Raw genomic sequence first — 17,960 nt, 5'->3', positions numbered from 1 at the left:
TATTACTTTGGAACAAAACCATGTGATTTAGCTTTGTTTAAAAACACACTGAACAGATATTCAGGATTTCTTTTGACACTGGGCTTTTATTGACTGCTTCATGATGATATCAAAGTAAAATAAGATGCTGTATTTAAAAATATTCATTTTTGGTGGATATTTTTAGTTGTACAAAACCGTTGACTCAACAGCAGTTCTGCAAATAGTGTGAGGTCACAGTCCTGCATGGCTGCTCCATAAAAACCTGGTGTTTGTAGGGAAGCTCAGAGCGAGAGATAATCTTTGAGTTTATCCATAATTCCATGGATTCCATCAGCTGGAACTACAATAACTGTCCTCAGAGGCTTCATGGGGACATCATCAAAGGACCATCTGCCACCCAGACAGGTGTCACTTTCCTCTTGAACAGAGTAGTTGAATTTCAGAAGGGCCTTCTAAGCAACAGAAAATAAAACCATTCAGATTAAAATGTTTAACTGCCATTAAGATAATACATCATCTAAACAAAGTGAAAATAATGAATCTATTATGCCCATCCTTATTAATAAGTTTTTTTTTTTCCCTCCTGAAGTGTCTACCAAAAAGAACAACCAAAAAATCCACTATTTGAAGTATTTTAAACAAACATTTTATTTTCACAGAATTTACATCTTTCATGTTAAATCCTATAATGATTGCTGCCATTATAATTTGGGATGAGAGAAACAACCTAGGAAGGAGGGCAAAAAAAAAAAAAAAATCAATGTTCTGAGGCTCTGCTGCTTTCAGGACCTACTCTGCCCAGAGTCCTAAAAATTTACAAATCTGTAAGAATATGAGTACAAATCAAACATTAAGGGGATGGACACCAAATCAATCCTGAGGAGAATTTCAGAGAGCTCTTGGAAAGGTTCCAGATGGCTGAAGCAACTGGAAGATCTAATTATGCTTCTCCAAACAGGCAGGTGTCTAGAATGTGCATTGGTTCTTTTCAGGGACAGAGAAAATCTCTTTTCATCAGCTTTCCTAGACAAGATTCCTGGTGGATGAGAAAAATAACCTAATGAATGTTTCCAGTTCTCACACAAATCAGATGAAGAACTCTGAGCTGAACCATTAAGAAGAAAAACTTACCTGATTCCTTCCCTTTGGAGGAAAACCAGGATCCACTCTCCTTTTGGGCTCACTTTCCACTAACAATCTATCAGGGCTTTAAATCTCATTTTGGCTGAGTTACCACACTAACTGAGTGGCTTTGCTCAAGAACAATTTGAGCTCCTTTAATCAATTCCAAGTCTGGTTATAATAGATTTTCTAGTTAGAACTTTAAGGGACAGAATGAAGCCCAGCGTTGTGCCAACTCCAAGTGCCTCACCACATTTCATGCTATTTTATGGCAATCTAATTAACATTATGTGTGATCAGGGAGGACAGACACTCAGCACTAATTTAACACACATATTATTAAGTACAGAGAGACATTGAATTTAATACCCTACATAATGTTTAAAATGATTTTTTTTTAAACCCTGGAAAGACTGTTAAAAAGAAAAACATGCTCAGTTTGAGTCTATCCTTTTGAGCTGAGAATTACTGGAGTTTAGATGAAAGCACACAATTAGCCTTTAATAAATAAAGAAATACAAAATGGGCCTTCTACAGCAGAACACCCATGGACACACAAGCTTCACAGGCTTCTCCCCAGCAGCTTTTCAATAACATTTTACACAGAGTTCAGCCTCAGCTGTTTCAGCTGCTGTGGCAGGAACACAAAGACAAAATCCACAAGTTGCTACTGCACAGAGGCTACAGCACAATTCCCTACAGCTACCAGTGAATTCCCCCACTTACATTTCTCTCATTCCCAAAAAAAATAAAATTACAGCCCTATCACAGCCTCTGTCAGAATGATTACACCCAGGAACCCTTGCCATTTACCACCCCAAGCATGTGCAAGTTCTTTGCCCTGCAGGCACTGCCAGAAATGAAAAATAACAGAAAAATAACAGCCTCTTGACAAAGTAATGATATTGTATAATAGTGGTTTTAAAGCTTTGGGAACAAAAAAAAAAAAATAAAAAAAAGAAGCCATGAAAAATTCTTTGCATTTCAAAGCACATCTTAAATTTAATTTCCTGCATTTTCCCCTGACCTGATCTGGCTTGGGACCAGCAGAATTGTGTGGCCATGTTGCCTTAGGAAATGGGAAATAATATTTTCATCTCAATGTTCCACTACTTTTTATTAATGTACTTGCCCTGAGTAGAATAGATAGAAAAGGGAAGCAAGACCTACCTCTTAGGTCTCCTGAAGTTTTTATTCTGAGCATTTTTTGCAAGTAACAGGTACCCAAGAGGGAACAGATAAATCAATACACAAAAAGAGTTTGATTGCTCCTCTCTCAACACTATTCCAAAACACCCTGGATTAAATTTCAAAACATTTGTGATCATCTTGATAAAAGCTCCCCTTGAATTTGAGGTGAAACATCTCTTGTTGATGATATGTAAAGAAAATGAAGCATTTTAAATTAAGCAATCATGTTACCTCATGAAAGAATTCCTCCTCTGCATTTGCAAACATTAATTCCTCCTTTGGCTGATTCCTCCCTTCCTTCCTCTTAGAATTGCTCTTTGTGGCCTCTGTAAAGGTCTTGCTGATAAGGAGGTAATAGTGGCACTTCCCACAGGGTTTGTTTGTTCTCTGTGCCTCAGTCAGCTCCTTCCTAAAGAGGAATAAATGTTTACACAACTTAGATCCTAAACATGCATATAAACAAGCCTTATAATGTAGTGGTATTGAAATGATATTCAAATTGCAGTCTATTATTTTATAGCTACCTTAGAAAATCAATATTGCAGATGCATTTCTGGTAGTTAAACATACTATTTGTACTTTTAACTATAAAAATATGGATGTTTTTTCTCAGCTTACAGGATAACCCTTTTTTCCCAGAATCCTGTTCATGGCAGTGTCTGTGAAATGATCTTAAGTGCAACTCTCCTTAAAAATACATCACATTATCACTTCCTTGAGGAATTGTAACTGAAAAGACAGAAAATATTCTTGCTCACCCTTGTGTTCAACATGTTGTCACTCTAAAACCTTTAAGACAAAGAGGCTGAGATCTGCATTTGAGCTGTGTCAAGTGCTGTATTTGTGGTGACCTCAATCTGATTTCTAATCTCAACTCACATGAGAAAAAAGGCAAAAATGAAAGAAGAAAAAGAGATTATCTCCATTCTATTACTGGCTCCTTATCCAACAAAACTTCCTTGTTCCCTTGTTCAGCATGACACTAGAATAATGTAATGCTGTGTTTCAGTGGATTAATTTATTTACATTCACCCAGATTTTGATATAATCCATGAATTAGCAGGGATCAACCAGCACTTCACCTGCTTTTTCATTACTTGAAACTAATCAAAACACTGCATATTTACATGGGTCAAAACTAGTTCACCTTTGAATCCTTTCCCTCAGTCCAAATTTCCCATTCCTGAGCCAGACATTAACACAGAAACACCCAAGCTGCTAAAAGAGTTCTCATTTGTAAATTTTCCTAGATCAGTGTGAAAACAATCTGCAATACAAGGATAAACTGCAACATACACACAGCTATTTCTGTAGAACAGCACATGTTCCCAAATAATATCCTCTATAGGACTTGAGAAAGTTTTGTACCTTTATAAATATGTAAAAAATATTTTAAAAATTAACTAAAGACCATATATGAGATAATATTTTATTTGTTCATGCTTTACTCATATCTATAGCATCAACTGTCTTAACACAGCTCTGCATACATGAAAATTCTGAAAAATATGATAAAAAAAACCATTCAGCATCACGCAAGGAAAAAAAAATATCAAAAACTCACTGGAGCTGCTGGTGCATGGGCAGAGCAATCTGTGGAGGGACATTGATGAACCTCTCATTCAGGATGAGCCCCACAGGCTTGGTGCTGTCGTTGAGGAGTTTGCTCAGCTGCTCCAGCACCCGCTGCTCACAGCTCTGCTCACAGCGACTCAGAAGCAGCTCTTTGATCTGCTCAGCACACTGGGTGCCCTGCAAGCAAAAGGTGCATTTTCTTTACAACTGTTTGCACAAAAAAACCTTGAATGTCAACTTTGAGGGAACTTCCTACAGGCCTGGTGGCAATTGCCCTCAGCAGCCTCTAAAGCACTGCACAATTGCTTTGAAATCAGCCAAAAAGCTGATTCTTCAGCCCTAAAGCTGGGGACAAACAAAGCTTGTGAAGTGATGGGAACAAGGAACTGCAGCACCACAGAAAAGTTCCAAACTACAGAAGATCAAAGGGAAGAAATACAAGAGACTGACAGCTCATTTACACTGGAATTACTAGGCCCAGTTTTAACTCTCTGTTCCATTCTTTGCTTCATGTTTGACCCTCAGCAAGTTACTGCACTCAAAAAAAGCTAAGCCACTTCAAGTCCTCCACAGTGGAATTCCAAATCCTGGTCCAGGCTTGTTACACAGGATACAGTCTCATTTATTACTGATGCTAATATTTATAACCAGATTTTACTGAGGAATACCAACCTTCCTTTCTGTTAAGTTCAAGCAGCTTATAAAACCAAACACTTCATCCTCATCATCTTCATCATCAGAACTGTCTTCCTGCACTTCTGCTTGCTGTTGAATGAAAGGAAAAGCAACAACTCATACTGACATTCTATTTCCACTCTGTAGCAAAAGATGTTTTTCTTTCCAGGTGATATCAGCAGATGAAAACCATCGAGGAAATCTGTACAAACACACACTGCAAATTCTGCTGCATCACTGAACATCTCAGTGTGCTCAAAGCCAGCTTTGGAGAGGGCCAGCTCATGCATCTTCTACAGCAGAGTCCTCTGAAAGGCACTAAAGGTTGATAGCTCACATTTAATAAACAACATCTTGGCTCAGGGGATGGCAATATCTTAAAAAAAAACAATTTGCTTCAGTTTCTAATGTAGGGAAGTAAGCCTGGAATGTCTTGACAACCACAGAGCAACAAAGCTTTGGCAGGGAGGGAGACAAAGAGCTGTGTCTTTGTAGGAAAGTCACAAGCTCCTGTTTCTTATGGAGATGGCAACAAACCCCTCCTTTGCATTTTCAGCATTACTACACTGAAATTCAGGGAGGGAAAAGCTTTCCATATGTAAAAAGAAACCAGCAATTACAATATATCAAATTCATTCTTTGCCTGAAAGTAAGCATGGAAAATCTCTGTTCCCATAGAAAAATTATTCTTAAAGCAGAAAAATCAAGAAAGCACACAACACAGACAGGATCCCCTTCTGAAATACAGAAATCATGTAATTTCAACAAATTGTACTTCAGTTACAAATATAGTATTTGTCTTACCTTGATAATACTCCCAATATGGTTCTGTTGTATTAATATATCAGTTAATTCAGCAGTGTTAACGGGAGCTTTTAGAAACAACTGGGAGACAGAAAACAAGTATTAAAGTATTTGAAACAAGTATAAAAAACACGTATTTAACAACTATTAAACAAGTCTATCAGGCACTGAGGGTATCTCACGGACCACTTAGCAGAAAATAAAGTGAGATTTTTATTTATCTTCCTTCATGATAATACTGCAAAAACTAACAATCAGCTGCTGGAGGTGCTTGCTCCTGTACCTTCCACATGCTGATATTTCCATACTGGTACCCTCTGGAGTTTGGCATGATCTGAAAACTGCAGCTATTCCATCTCTGGAAGTGTTCAAGGGCAGGCTGGATGGAGCTTGGAGCAATCTGGGATAGTGGAAAGTGTCCCTGGCCATGGCAGGGGATGGCACTGGATGGGCTTTAAGGTCCCTTCTCTCCCAAACTATTCTGGGATTAGCTAATAAAAGGAAGGAAAGTAATATATAAAAGCTGTAAATCAATACAGAGAATGTGAACTGATGCCTTTGCACAACTCCTTAGATATCATTTATCAATGGACATATCAACCAAGCTGACAAGTAGGTACAGTACCTGCTGCAGTAACTTCTTTATCCCATTATAGTCATTGTCTGATATGGAATGCGCTTCAAATTCAATATTCACTTCCTGTGGATAAAACAGAGAATAGCACACACACCTGTCAAGAAGCTATATCAGAACAAAGCTAAACTGTCAGGAACTTGAAGACAAGTAATGGCAAACAGCAGAAACAGAATTTATTTCCACCTTGCAGCAATCTCAGCAATTGTTATAATTTCTCCTGTGACCTTTAGAGAACATCTGTGAAAGCAACTTTTCAAAACTGACCCATCAATTGTGTCATGAACAAACCTTAAATGCTTTCACCTGCCATCTGGTTCACACAATTACAGCTGTTGTAGCCACAAACCCATCCCTAACATCCCCTGGACAGTAATCCCTTCCCAAACCCATCCTGAACGTCCCCTGACAATCCCTTCCTGAACATCCCCTGACAGCAATCCCTTCCCGAATATCCCCTGCCAGTCCCTTCCCAAATCCCTCCCGAGCATCCCCTGACAACAATCCCTTCCCAAACCCATCCCAAACATCCCCTGGACAATAATCCCTTCCCAAGATCATCCCGAACATCCCCTGACAGTCCCTTCCTGAACATCCCCTGACAACAATCCCTTCCCGAACATTCCCTGATAATCCCATCCCAATCACTTCCCAAACCCATCCCGAGCATCCCCTGCCAGTCCCTTCCTGAACATCCCCTGCCAGAACCTTCCCAATACCCTTCCAGAACATCACTGGACAACAATCCCTTCCCAATCCCTTTCCAAACACCCCCTGACAATCATCCCTTCCCGAACATCCCTGGACAATGATCCCTTCCCAATACCCTTCCCGAACATCCCTGGACAACAATCCCCTCCCAATACCCTTCCCGAACATCCCTGGACAATAATCCCTTCCCAAGCCCATCCCGAACGCCCCTTGACAGTCCCTTCCCTAACATCCCTTGCGAGAACATTCCCAATACCCTTCCCGAACATCCCTGGACAACAATCCCTTCCCAATCCCTTTCCAAACACCCCCTGACAACAATCCCTTCCCGAACATCCCTGGACAACAATCCCTTCCCAATCCCTTCCCAAACACCCCCTGACAACAATCCCTTCCCGAACATCCCTGGACAATGATCCCTTCCCAAACCCATCCCGAACGCCCCCGACAGTCCCTCCCCGAGCCGCGGTCGGTCCCGCCGTGCGGAGCCCGTCCCGCTCACCTCAGCCGGGGGCTCCTCCGAGTCGGAGCCCGCCGAGCGCTCGGAGCCGCTCCGGGAGCTCTCGGAGCCGCTCTCGGAGCCGCTCTGGGAGCTCTGCTCCCCGGCGGGGCCCCGCGCCCGGCGCTTGGCCGGCGTGGCCATGGCGCGGTGCGGCCGCGGGATGTCCCCGATGTCGCCGAATGTCGCGGCAGGGGCAGCGCGGGCGAGCGCGGAGGGGCCGAGGGCAGGCCCGGGGCCGAGGGGAGCCGAGGGGCCGAGGGGCTGAGGGGAGGCCCGGGGCCGAGGGGAGCCGAGGGCAGGCCCGGGGCCGAGGGGAGCCGAGGGGAGGCGCGGGGCCGAGGGGCTGAGGGGAGGCGCGTCCCGCACCGCCCCGGCCGCGCTGACCCGGATTTCCTCCTTCGCCGCGCTGTCACTTCCTCCCAACGGGAATTCCTGCATGGAAGCGGCTCCCGGCGGTGCGGTCGGGCTGCCCGGGGCGCTTTGCGGTCCCCATCCCTGCGGGAAAGCCTGGACGTGGCGCTCGGCGGGGATCGGGCCCCGATGGTCCTCCAGGGCTTTTCCAGCCTCGGGCATCCTGGGATTCTGTGCTCTAAAGGGAACAGAGTGTGCTGAGCATCCCCGACATTAGCAAAAATTGCTGTAAGTAAAAACTGGCGTTAGTAAAAATTGCCAATTAAAACAGGAATCAGGCTGCTACGCCCTAAAAATTGTGACCCGGCTTCCCCTGGACCAAATTCCTGGATAATTCCAGAGGGGAGGGTGATGGGGAGAGCACCGTAAGCACAACGTGATCCTGGTTTTTATAAAAACGCCAGTCGGGAAAAAGCGTTGAAATGTCCTAAGCACTGGAAAAATCCTCATTAGTGATCAAGCCTCTGTTATATGGAACGTGTTCCATTTAACGCTTTGTGTCTAATTAATGAAGAATGATATGTTAATGAGGCCATGGAAAGAAGAGCATTGGGCACTCACTGTTGCCAGCCAGAAGAAATGCAAGCCCGGAGCCTTGGGATGTAATTCCAGCTTTACAAATATGCTTCAAGTAGGCTCAGATTTTTCATGTTCCCTTTAAAGCATCAAACACATCAGTGGGGGTTTTTTGGGGGGGAGTTTTTTGTGATTTTTTTTTTTTTGCTGTTTTTTGCTTTTTCTTTTGTTTTTCAAAGCTGTGCTTGCTCTGAGAGCAATTACGTCATTGCCAAAATTTGAATACTGTTAGCCAGGGAAAGAATTTAGAGGAAAATGAATTTTCCTATGTGTGTGACCTGTCAGGAAAATACCACACTGGTAATTGGGGTAAATATGCACTTAGAGAGTGGATTTCTGTTTGTATTATTTGTGTATTTGTTTCTGTTGTATAACTTTGAGTTTAGCATCAAAGCTTGTAGGGAACTGAGAAGTATCATCTTCCATTTTTATGGCAGAATAGATGTTTTCAGTCCTGCCTTGTTTCCTAGACTATCAGAGAATGCATATTAATATTATCTATATTATTATAGACGTATAAACGCGTGCATATAGACACACATATATTAAATAAAATCAATACCTTTGCATAACAACAAACTAGTGCAATCTGGCATGGAAATTAATAGAATAACTAATATTTTTGTAGATAGGAGCTGATTCAATTGCAGAATGTGGTTGCATTGTAGGGCCTGTTACTGCTTTTACAAAATATTCTTTAAAATGTGTTCCCCTTGATGAGTTTCATTAGGGCCTCTTCCTTGAGCAGTGTTATCTAAAGGCAGCATATTATTTTCTGCCCTTATCAGGCTGGGTGTTCCTGCCTGGAGAATGCACAATAACTGCTTACTCACTGTGTAAGGAGCAGTACAAGTGGTAGCAACCCAGTTCTTGGAGCTGTTCAAGTTGCTATTCCAGTCAAAAAGTCCTCTAGATCTAATTAAGATAAATTCCATTCTTGTATTTCAGGGTTCTGCTGTGCTTCCTTGGTGAACAATGAAGGTTCTGCTGCTGAAGGATCCCAAAGATAAAGATTCAGGACCAGATCCATATATTAAAGTGAGTAAATGTAAAGAAAACTAAAAAAATGTGTCACTTCCTTCTTATTAAATGTGAATCCAACTGTTTCAAGGGGCTTAATCAAAATTAGGAGTGCATATCTGAAGTTATACTGAGAGAAAAAGTATCTTAAAAAATAACCCTTCCTGCATAAAAATTGTATTAATTATGGGACATTTGTACTGAATTCATTGTAAAGCTTTCAGCAAAGTACTGATATTAAACCAGCTTCATTTGAATTCATTAATATTGATTGTGTTCATATGGACAGAATGAGGATTACAGAAATTCGTTGTATTTTTACTGGGAGTGTGATGTGAAATAGAGGTTACCTGTTGCTGGGGTCCCTTCTGCTACTGCCCTTGCTCATGTGAGTAAATCTCACTCATAAGAGTAAGAATTCCTAATAAAGGAGGATTATTTCTTTAGTAGAAACCTATTGGCAGAATTACAGAAGTGTACAGGGGTATTTGCAGGACTGGGTGGACACCTGGGGATTTCAGAGTTATGTGCTGGTGTCTCCTGTACTTCAGAAGGTCACAGTCCCACAGCTGTTTGTTTAGTAAAATATTGGAATATTAAATAATAAACAAATCCAAACTAGATTTACCAAAGAAAGGAAATAAAATACCTTTTTATTTTGCTTTAGCAAAGAGAAATGCTTGTGCTGACTTAGTCAGCTCTTTGAAAAAACAAAAATGCTGTTTGGAGTTTTATTTCAAGAGCTGCAAACCTTTTCTTGATAGGAATTAGGATCATACAGCTTGGAAGCAACGTTGATCCCAGTTTTGTCATTTGACTTCACCTCTCTTGACAGCTTATTTGAGAAGGTAAGTTTGAAATTTTTTCAGTTGTCTTATTTCCAGCAGGATTTGGTTGCCAAGATCCCATTGAATCATTCTCTTTTTGTGTTGCCACAAACCAGCTTTGTACAGTAAAATTTCATGTACAGCATCAAGGACCTTGCCCTTGCTTGTTAAAGAATTAAATTGTTCAGACAGAATTCACATTTAAGTTGTGAGTTGTCACAAGTGTTGGGGCATTTCAGGCAGCTGTTCTGTTTGTCACAAGGTTATAAATAATAGATCAACTGATTTTTAAAATTAATTTGTATTTTTTTTTCTTCTTAAATTTACTGTTTCTAAATAGCTTTCCCATCCAGAGTGCTATGGAGGCCTAGTTTTTACCAGCCCAAGAGCATTAGAAGCCATCAAGATATGTTTAAAAGAGAAGAGTAAAAAAGAAGGTGAGTACATATTGATACTCCTTCATCTTTTTCTTCCAGCATCTTGTGAAGTTTGGATTTGAATGAATTTTATTTCACCCACCAGTATATATTTGGAGCATGATTTTTGTAAAAAAACTGAATTTCATAGCTTTTTTGGCATCATAAGGGGCTCATGCTACATTGAGCTTTTAAGGGTTGTGTTTTCTAGACTTAAAAATGAAGGGAAGGAGCTTTTGGTGCAAATTACTAATTAGTGAGAGCTTTGCCAGCTCTGCTTCTCTCATGCAGAAGGAATATTCTCCTGCAGTGCCTGGTTTGCTTGCTGACTCCTTTCCTCCCTTAAAGAGATCATCTCATAAAAGCTGGCCATCACTTCTGTGCCTGTGCAATTCCTATGAAACGTTGCAGAAAAAGAGAGTTCTCTGTCTTGAACAATAAATTTCTCAAGTAAATTAATTATTAGCTAAAAAATTATAAAGAAGTGGTGATGCATCAAAGCCAAGAGATGAGGAGTGAGGAAGAATCCTGCTAAATAGAAATACCCATCACAAGGAAATGTCAAATCCTTGTAAACTCTTCCAAATTCTCATGTTGGGTGATTCTGGCATGGAGTTTCTACTTTATCTGCTCCATTTTTGGGCTGTGGACAAATCAGTGTCCTGTGAGTAAGGTTACACCCTTGAGCAAGCAGTAAATGCACTGAGACCCTCAGCTGATTGTAGCATTTGCAGCAGCAGAGGGCAATCTGTGAAGATTTTAGGTCAAAAGTAATCTCTAAATTCCATCCCTAATCTTGATTAGGACTTTTGGAAAATAAGTATTTTAATAATAAAAATGAGTCTGTAGTTCCTGTTTGAGTTCCTCTCAAAAGCAATAAATCCTTCTTTTTACATCTGATTTTATTTTTGCTGTTGTAGTTTGTCCTTTTTTTTTTTTTTCACCCTCAGTAGTCCCAGAAGAAAACTCAATGTCCTGTGCTGTTCTGGTTAAAACAAGACAGTAAAAAATTTGGTGTATCTATTTTTTATCCTTTAGGATTTGTACATCCAGATTTGCTGAATGTGTTGTGGAGTTTTAGTTATTATTATCATTTTGCTGTATTTGTGGATTAAACAGAAGTCCAAATAGTCATTTAGCATTCACATTTTGTTGCCATGTGCTTAAATTTCTTTTAATTTAATATAATTTAATGTTTTTCAGCCTGGTCAAATTCTCTTAAACAAATGTGGAATATCAAACCAACATATGTGGTAGGAAAAGCTACAGCTTCTTTAGGTAAGCTGGGGTTTAAAAAAAATAATTGGCTAAATCTGGCTTGTAAGTACAAATTTTGGAGGAGGAGCTGCTGTTCAAGGGTGCTGAGGAAGAAATTTAAGTCTTAAACTGGTTAATTTGGAAGAGAGGTAATTATGTAAACATTGGAATTATCCATGCTCCAGCCAAGGGTATCCATGGATCTAATCCAGCCTCTGGATTTCTGCTACTTTTGTTGTAATATGATGAAAAATTGGGTTAAAACAGGAAAAAAAAAACCCTTTGTTCTTAATTTGAATGTGGTTTTGTTATTGCTTTTGGAAATGAAATTGGATGGAAGGGGTTTCTAACCTGGTTAAGACTGTGCACAAATTATTTGTGTCCCTCCCTTTCCATCACAGGTTTCTGTGACCAGATATCTGAATTGTTCTCATTGTTTTCTGTGTTTTTTTCTTTGCTGCTTTTGGTTCTAGTGGAAGAAATTGGACTTGTTCCACAAGGAGAAAAGGCTGGAAATGCTGAGAAATTAGCTGGATATATTTGTTCAAGTAAGTGGCTAAATTTTGGAGTTAAATTAAGGTAATCCTAAATAAATTAAGGTCCCTTCCATCGTTTCAGAATCTCCCTGAGGTACAATCAAGTGCACAGTGAGGCAACAATACTTCAAAATACATCTACAAGATATTAATTTACATGTAATCTTACACCCTCTAGTTAATTAATAAATACTATATGAGCCAGCAGGAAAAAGTTTATTTTTACTGGAAGATCAAAGCTGTAATGATTGAAAATTGCTGCTAAATCAGAAGATTTAAATGCTGGTGACTTTAACCAAAATTACCCTGTGGATTCAGAGGGATCTGGTTTTCAGCACCAAAGCTGGGTGGTTTTGAAGAAATTAAAGTGATGCTTTAAGTTTTGTTTAACTTTTCTTAATGGTTAAATTAACCATTTTATTATGGTTAAATCTGTAATGCTTCTCAACCTATTATCAGATTATTGGGAATTTAAAGTCTATTTGCTGATTTACTGTGTTTTTACTCTAATCTGTTAACATTTCCAGTAGCAAAAAAGAAGATTTTTATACTTAGGGACTGTTTATTTTTTGAGTAGAAGCAGTGAAAAAAGAGTTTTTGTACAGATTGAGAGAGCTGCTGAGCAAAGTCTGCCAAGTAGCAGAGATTTATAGGGAAAAGAAAAATGGGAAAGGATTGTTTTTGCTGTGCACAGTGCTCTCTAATTCACTGGCAAATAAAATACTTCAGCTCTCTAGAATATTTAATGATAAAAAAGAGAGTTGGCAACACAAGATCAAATAATAAATTCTGAAAATTAAAAATACAACACGAATATGTCATGAGTGAAGAATAACCCATCTCCTCTCTTCTAATAGCAAATGTACTAAAGCAAAGAAAGGTTTCAGCTGATTTTTAGTGCTGGAAAACCTACTTCTGGCAATGAATTAATATTTGCCAGGGATTTCTTCATGCAGAAAGAAAAGAGAAATAACTGTTTATTGTGTAGTATGAAGGTGAAAAAAATTAACCAAGCAGTGAATTTCAGTCACTGCTCACTGTTTGTTGTTGAGACATAGAAATATCCTCCAGGATTTATTGGGCTGTGCATATTTAAATGCTCTCAGCTGATCAAGTGCTTTATAACAACCTTGGAAGTACAGATTAAATTATCTCATGTTCCCTATTATGTATAAATTCATTTTTGTTTGTGCATGAATAAGTAAATGAAAACTCTGAATTTCTTGTATCATGAGGGGTTATTGCCAGAATAAAAATAAAAGCTGAAATAATGAGATTTTTTTTTTTGTTGTCACCTTTTGTGCTTTGATACCCAATTCAGTTTAAGGGATTGGGAAATAAAGGAATTTACCCCAAGACAGTCTGGCTTTACTCTTCTCAAGGCAAATATCTGGCTACAGAAGTAGGAGAACCCAGTCCTTGTTCTGTTTTCGAGCCTACCAAGGAATTTTTCATGCCAAAAGAATTGGTGTTTGTTTACAGGTATCACACTGACATTTCAAATAAACTGGCATGACTTGCAGGAGAATTGATGCTGGAACATTCCAATTTTATTTAATTCTAAAATGTGTTTTACATTCTGATCCAAGTTCATTCTTCCTCTAATTTTTAATTTTAATTTAAGAATATCTGGTTTCTAATCAAACCTCAGAGTGCAGTCAGAACACTCAGGTGTGTCTGGGTTTACTCCTACAAGGGTCTTTCCATTTGATTTTCACTCTGCTGCCTTTTTTTTTTAATCCCTGAAGAATGTCTGCTTGCACAGTCCAACAATCTCCTTCCAGCACTTAAAAGCATTTCTTCTCTAGTAATTGTCTCTTTAAAATGTATTAACAAATCTGAATTAGTAATAAAATAATTTCATTTATTTGGAAAGCCGAATCCAAAGCTGTATCAATCTGTGTAGAATTTAATCTTGAAATTTTCTGTGTTTCTTATTTGTAAAAAGGCAAAAGCTGTGCAAAAGCAAGTCTGCTATTAAATTCCTAATTTGACAAAAGCATGTGAGGCTATCCACTCTCACCCCAGCAGTGCAACCAGAATCCTATTTCCTTGGGGAATTAAGAAAATGGAATTGCAGATAGACCAAAACTTTTCAGCACAGTATTGTCCTTTTCTTTGTCTGCCTGAATATTCTTTTATAGAGAGCTCTGTCATTTATTGAGTGGGACAGATTTTAAATATCAAATTGAGGCAGGTTGTGCTGAGGAGGAGATAAAGGGCATTTCTATTCCCCTTGCCCTTCTACAAAGGAAGTTATCTTTTAGCCAATATTATTGTTCTTGTTATGGAATATTTTTAATGTTCCTGCTAAGTAGCCTGCCCTGTGAATTGGGGCTGCAGATGTTTTCAGTTACTTCAGAGCTGTGTCTGTGCTGAGGCATTTGATAAATCAGCATTTGATACCTTTAAAATGTATTTAATCACATTTACTCTTTATTAAAGGCCTGAGTTAATTAAAGTTCTTGTTTGTGTGTTTACAGGAGAGAAACCCAATTCCTCAGCTCTCCTATTTCCTTGTGGAGCCCTGAAAAGAGAAGTACTTCCTACAGTGCTTAGAGAAAAAGGTTGAACTTCCCCTGGAGACCCATTTTAATTAGTCAGTGATGAGCAAAGTTGTATCTAAAGCTTATGAACTAAATTGGAACAAGTAAAAGTGGAACTTGCTGAGGAGAGGACAGGAGGAAACACTGGGAGCTTGGATGGCTGCCCACAGCTCTGGGACCTGCAAATCCTTCACAGAGCTTTTATGTGGGTTTTTTTTAGCCTAAAATAGTTACACTTAAGTGCAGTGCGGATGTTGTGAGTGTTGAACTGAAATAATAGAAGTTAATGAGTGAATTAATTATGGCTGCATATCCTGATTGCAGGCATACCCCTGGAAAGCCTCACTGTTTATCAAACAGCCCAACACCCTGATCTGCAGGAGTCCTTGAGCAGTTACTTCTCCCAGCAGGTACTGGACACTGATGTAGTTTGGGATTTTCTGAGGTAGGTGACAATACATCCCAGAATATTCCTTTGAAATAGTGTAACTGAAATATCACTGGGCATCTTTGCTGTGTATCACAAATCAGAATCCAGGAGTAACCTGCCCTACATAGTTTGTGTAAAAGTAATCATTGCTTTTCATTTTTCAAGATTGGCCCTCTGGTTTTTCCATGTTAGGAATCTCCATCATAGAATTACAGAATCATTGAATGGTTTGGGTGGGAAGAGAACTTAAAGCTCATCCAGTGCCACCCCTGCCAAGGCAGGGACACCTCCCACTGTCCCAGGTGCTCCAGCCCCAGTGTCCAGCCTGGCCTTGGACATTTCCAGGGATCCAGGGGCAGCCACAGCTGCTCTGGGAACCCTGTGCCCTGTGCCAGGGTCTCAGCACCCTCCCAGGGAACAATTCCTTTCCAGTATCCCATCCATCCCTGCCCTCTGGCAGTGGGAAGCCATTCCCTGTGTCCTGTCACCATGTGCCAAGGCACTGGCACGCTGCTGGAGGAGGGGGTGAGCTGTGCCAACCTCTACTTGTTTCACCCAGGGGATCCCTGCGAGCATCGTGTTCTTCAGCCCCTCGGGTGTCAAATTCTGCCTCCAGCACATCCAGAAGCTTTCAGGGGATTTGATCAACCAAATCAAGGTATCTTCTCTTACAAATGGTGGAACACCAGAGGCAGTAAATTTGGGGTGGGCAAATGAGATAGAAAGGCTGTTACAAACATTGCAAACCTTGATTTTATCTTTGGCTTGTGCTTATTTCTCTGGAGAAAACCCCAGTTTATGGCAAATACAAGTGTTAGTATATAGAATTACAGAATCCCAGAATGGATTCTACTAGAATTGGGTTAGAAGGGACCTTAAAACCCATCTTATTCTACCCCCTTGCCATAGGCAGGGACACTTTCCACTACACCAGGTTTCTCTAACCCCATCCAACCTGGCCGTGGGTGAATTTTCAAAAATATTTTCACCTGGAATGTTTTCCCCAACCATCTCCATTGGGGTAGACTTCATTTTCTCTTAGTGATGCAATGCTGTGAGTTGTTGCTTGCACCAGGCTGCAGCTGATTAAAATTCCTCTCACTTTCCTCTGTTCCATGGGACTCGGAGCTTTCAGTGTTTGTAATGGTGAGATAAATACTCATCTTCCCCGAGTCACTGCTAAGTAGCTGCATTGATGGGTGGCTTTTAATGCTGCAAATCTTCAGGCTGGGCTGGGAGGACACAGAGCTGGGTGCTGATCACTGACGGTGACAGCGTTGTCCCTGCAGTTCGCTGCCATCGGCCCCAGCACAGCAGAGGCCCTGCGAGGGGCTGGGGTCGCCGTGAGCTGCACTGCAGGGAGCCCCACGGCCCAGGACCTGGCTGCTGCCATCCACACAGCCCTGCACCCACAGCGCTGCTCTGGGCCCCAGTGAGAGCCCAGCCTGCCCAGCCAGTCAGCGTGGTCCCCCAGGAGGGCTTTTCCACTCGGCAGACCTGTCGTCCTGCGAGAGCATGTGATTTGGGATTGCGAAGCACTGTCCTGCTCAGGGACGGGTGTGACGTTGCACCTCAATATCTTAAATCTGGACTCTGTCCAGCATCCAGCTCTTCCCTTTCCTCCTGTGTGCACTGTGAATATTTTATCCTTGAAAAGCAGCTGTGAACACTGAGCTACTGAAATCAGCCCCACGCCTCACCTCAGGTATCCCCCAGCACACAGCTCAGGTTGGATTTCTCTGTGTGATCAGTTTTACTTGCACATCTTCTTTTGTAGCAAAGACTCCCATGTTCCAGTGAAGTATTTTCTTTTGTAAACTTGTTTGCTTGTTGTTCTGCTTTTCAAATATTTGTATAAAAATGTTAATTGTAGATTCTTAGTGGAACAGGAGAATTCTTGCAGTGAAGTTGTTCTGTGTGGGGCTAATTCAGGTCAGCTGTTGCCCCTTGTTACCCTAACAGGGTCTTAAAAATTAGCTTTTGGTTTCTGTTCCTGTAATGAAGGATTTATCAACAGGGAAATAAACTGGCTTATCAGAGTTAATAATGGTGTTAGAGTTGTCTGTTCTGGATGTGGTTTATGCTTTAATTGTTTATCTCTGGAAGGGGAAAAATAATCCTATTTAGCACTAATGTTCCCTCCAGCTAATGCCAGGGGCTTCACAGGAGATTTGAATCACAATATAGTCATTTATAATCCTCCTGAAAGTCATTTGAGTTGTTAGCAGAGTGCTGAGGTTTCTGGAATAACAGAAACCCTGGTTTGCTGCACAGTTCAGGTGAAGTCTGAGGATGGGACCTGAATTTCCTTCCACATGAGAGGCTCCACACCTGGAACAAGAAGGAACCTGAGCCCAGTTCTGTTCCTATAAACTGAGTAATTCCAGAGTGTGGGGTCATCAGTCACACTGGGCTCTGATGGGAAAGTGATGCCAAGCAGGAAAAGTGTTTGGCTTATGAAGCACTTCCCTTTTTCAGGATGAAATGGAATCTCAGGAAGAATCCTAGGATGCTTTGGGTTAGAAGGGACCTTAAAAAGCTCATCTAATTCCATATGAATGCAAGTAAAACCCATTTCTACCTTTACTTAAAGTGGTTCATACTGTTATTATGCAATAAAGAACCACATTTATTTGTAGAACATAAGGACATCAGATGTTATATTCTGGAAAATTTTATCTTCAAATAATATATATTAGCAGAAAAAAACCCAGAGTCCTCACATGCTGAGGTAAGACCCCACTC

The 17,960-nt window shown here is 40.6% G+C and overlaps 2 protein-coding genes across 10 annotated transcripts; one reads left to right on the top strand and one right to left on the bottom strand.

Annotated features, from left to right (window-relative positions):
- Nucleotides 1-59: 59 nt before the first annotated feature.
- BCCIP (BRCA2 and CDKN1A interacting protein) lies at nucleotides 60-7,582 on the bottom strand. Its single transcript, XM_021526350.3, has 7 exons — nucleotides 7,197-7,582; nucleotides 5,975-6,049; nucleotides 5,350-5,430; nucleotides 4,543-4,635; nucleotides 3,860-4,047; nucleotides 2,527-2,704; nucleotides 60-434 (listed from the first exon to the last, which is right to left on the bottom strand). The coding sequence occupies exons 1-7, from the start codon at nucleotides 7,335-7,337 to the stop codon at nucleotides 264-266; spliced, it is 927 nt and encodes a 308-aa protein (XP_021382025.3). The 5' UTR covers nucleotides 7,338-7,582; the 3' UTR covers nucleotides 60-263.
- Nucleotides 7,583-7,620: 38 nt separating this feature from the next.
- Nucleotides 7,621-17,254, top strand: UROS (uroporphyrinogen III synthase). Of its 9 annotated transcripts, none has more exons than XM_021526351.4 (10): nucleotides 7,621-7,835; nucleotides 9,132-9,221; nucleotides 9,968-10,051; nucleotides 10,371-10,467; nucleotides 11,650-11,724; nucleotides 12,177-12,251; nucleotides 14,723-14,806; nucleotides 15,110-15,195; nucleotides 15,775-15,873; nucleotides 16,505-17,254. In XM_021526351.4, exons 2-10 carry the CDS (start codon nucleotides 9,159-9,161, stop codon nucleotides 16,649-16,651), a joined length of 810 nt encoding a protein of 269 aa, XP_021382026.2. In that variant the 5' UTR covers nucleotides 7,621-7,835; nucleotides 9,132-9,158; the 3' UTR covers nucleotides 16,652-17,254. The 9 variants fall into 9 exon arrangements, with proteins under 9 accessions (XP_021382026.2, XP_085439095.1, XP_077640866.1 ...); XM_085582969.1 differs by having other exon boundaries at nucleotides 15,110-15,230; XM_085582968.1 differs by lacking the exon at nucleotides 7,621-7,835 and adding an exon at nucleotides 8,127-8,238.
- Nucleotides 17,255-17,960: the final 706 nt, after the last annotated feature.

Source organism: Lonchura striata, chromosome 6 (assembly GCF_050655825.1).
Source record: "Lonchura striata isolate lonStrDom1 chromosome 6, ASM5065582v1, whole genome shotgun sequence".
Classification (NCBI taxonomy): Eukaryota; Metazoa; Chordata; class Aves; order Passeriformes; family Estrildidae; genus Lonchura; species Lonchura striata.
The sequence above is the reverse complement of the archived record's forward strand: the minus strand, read 5'-3'. Positions and strand labels throughout refer to the sequence as shown.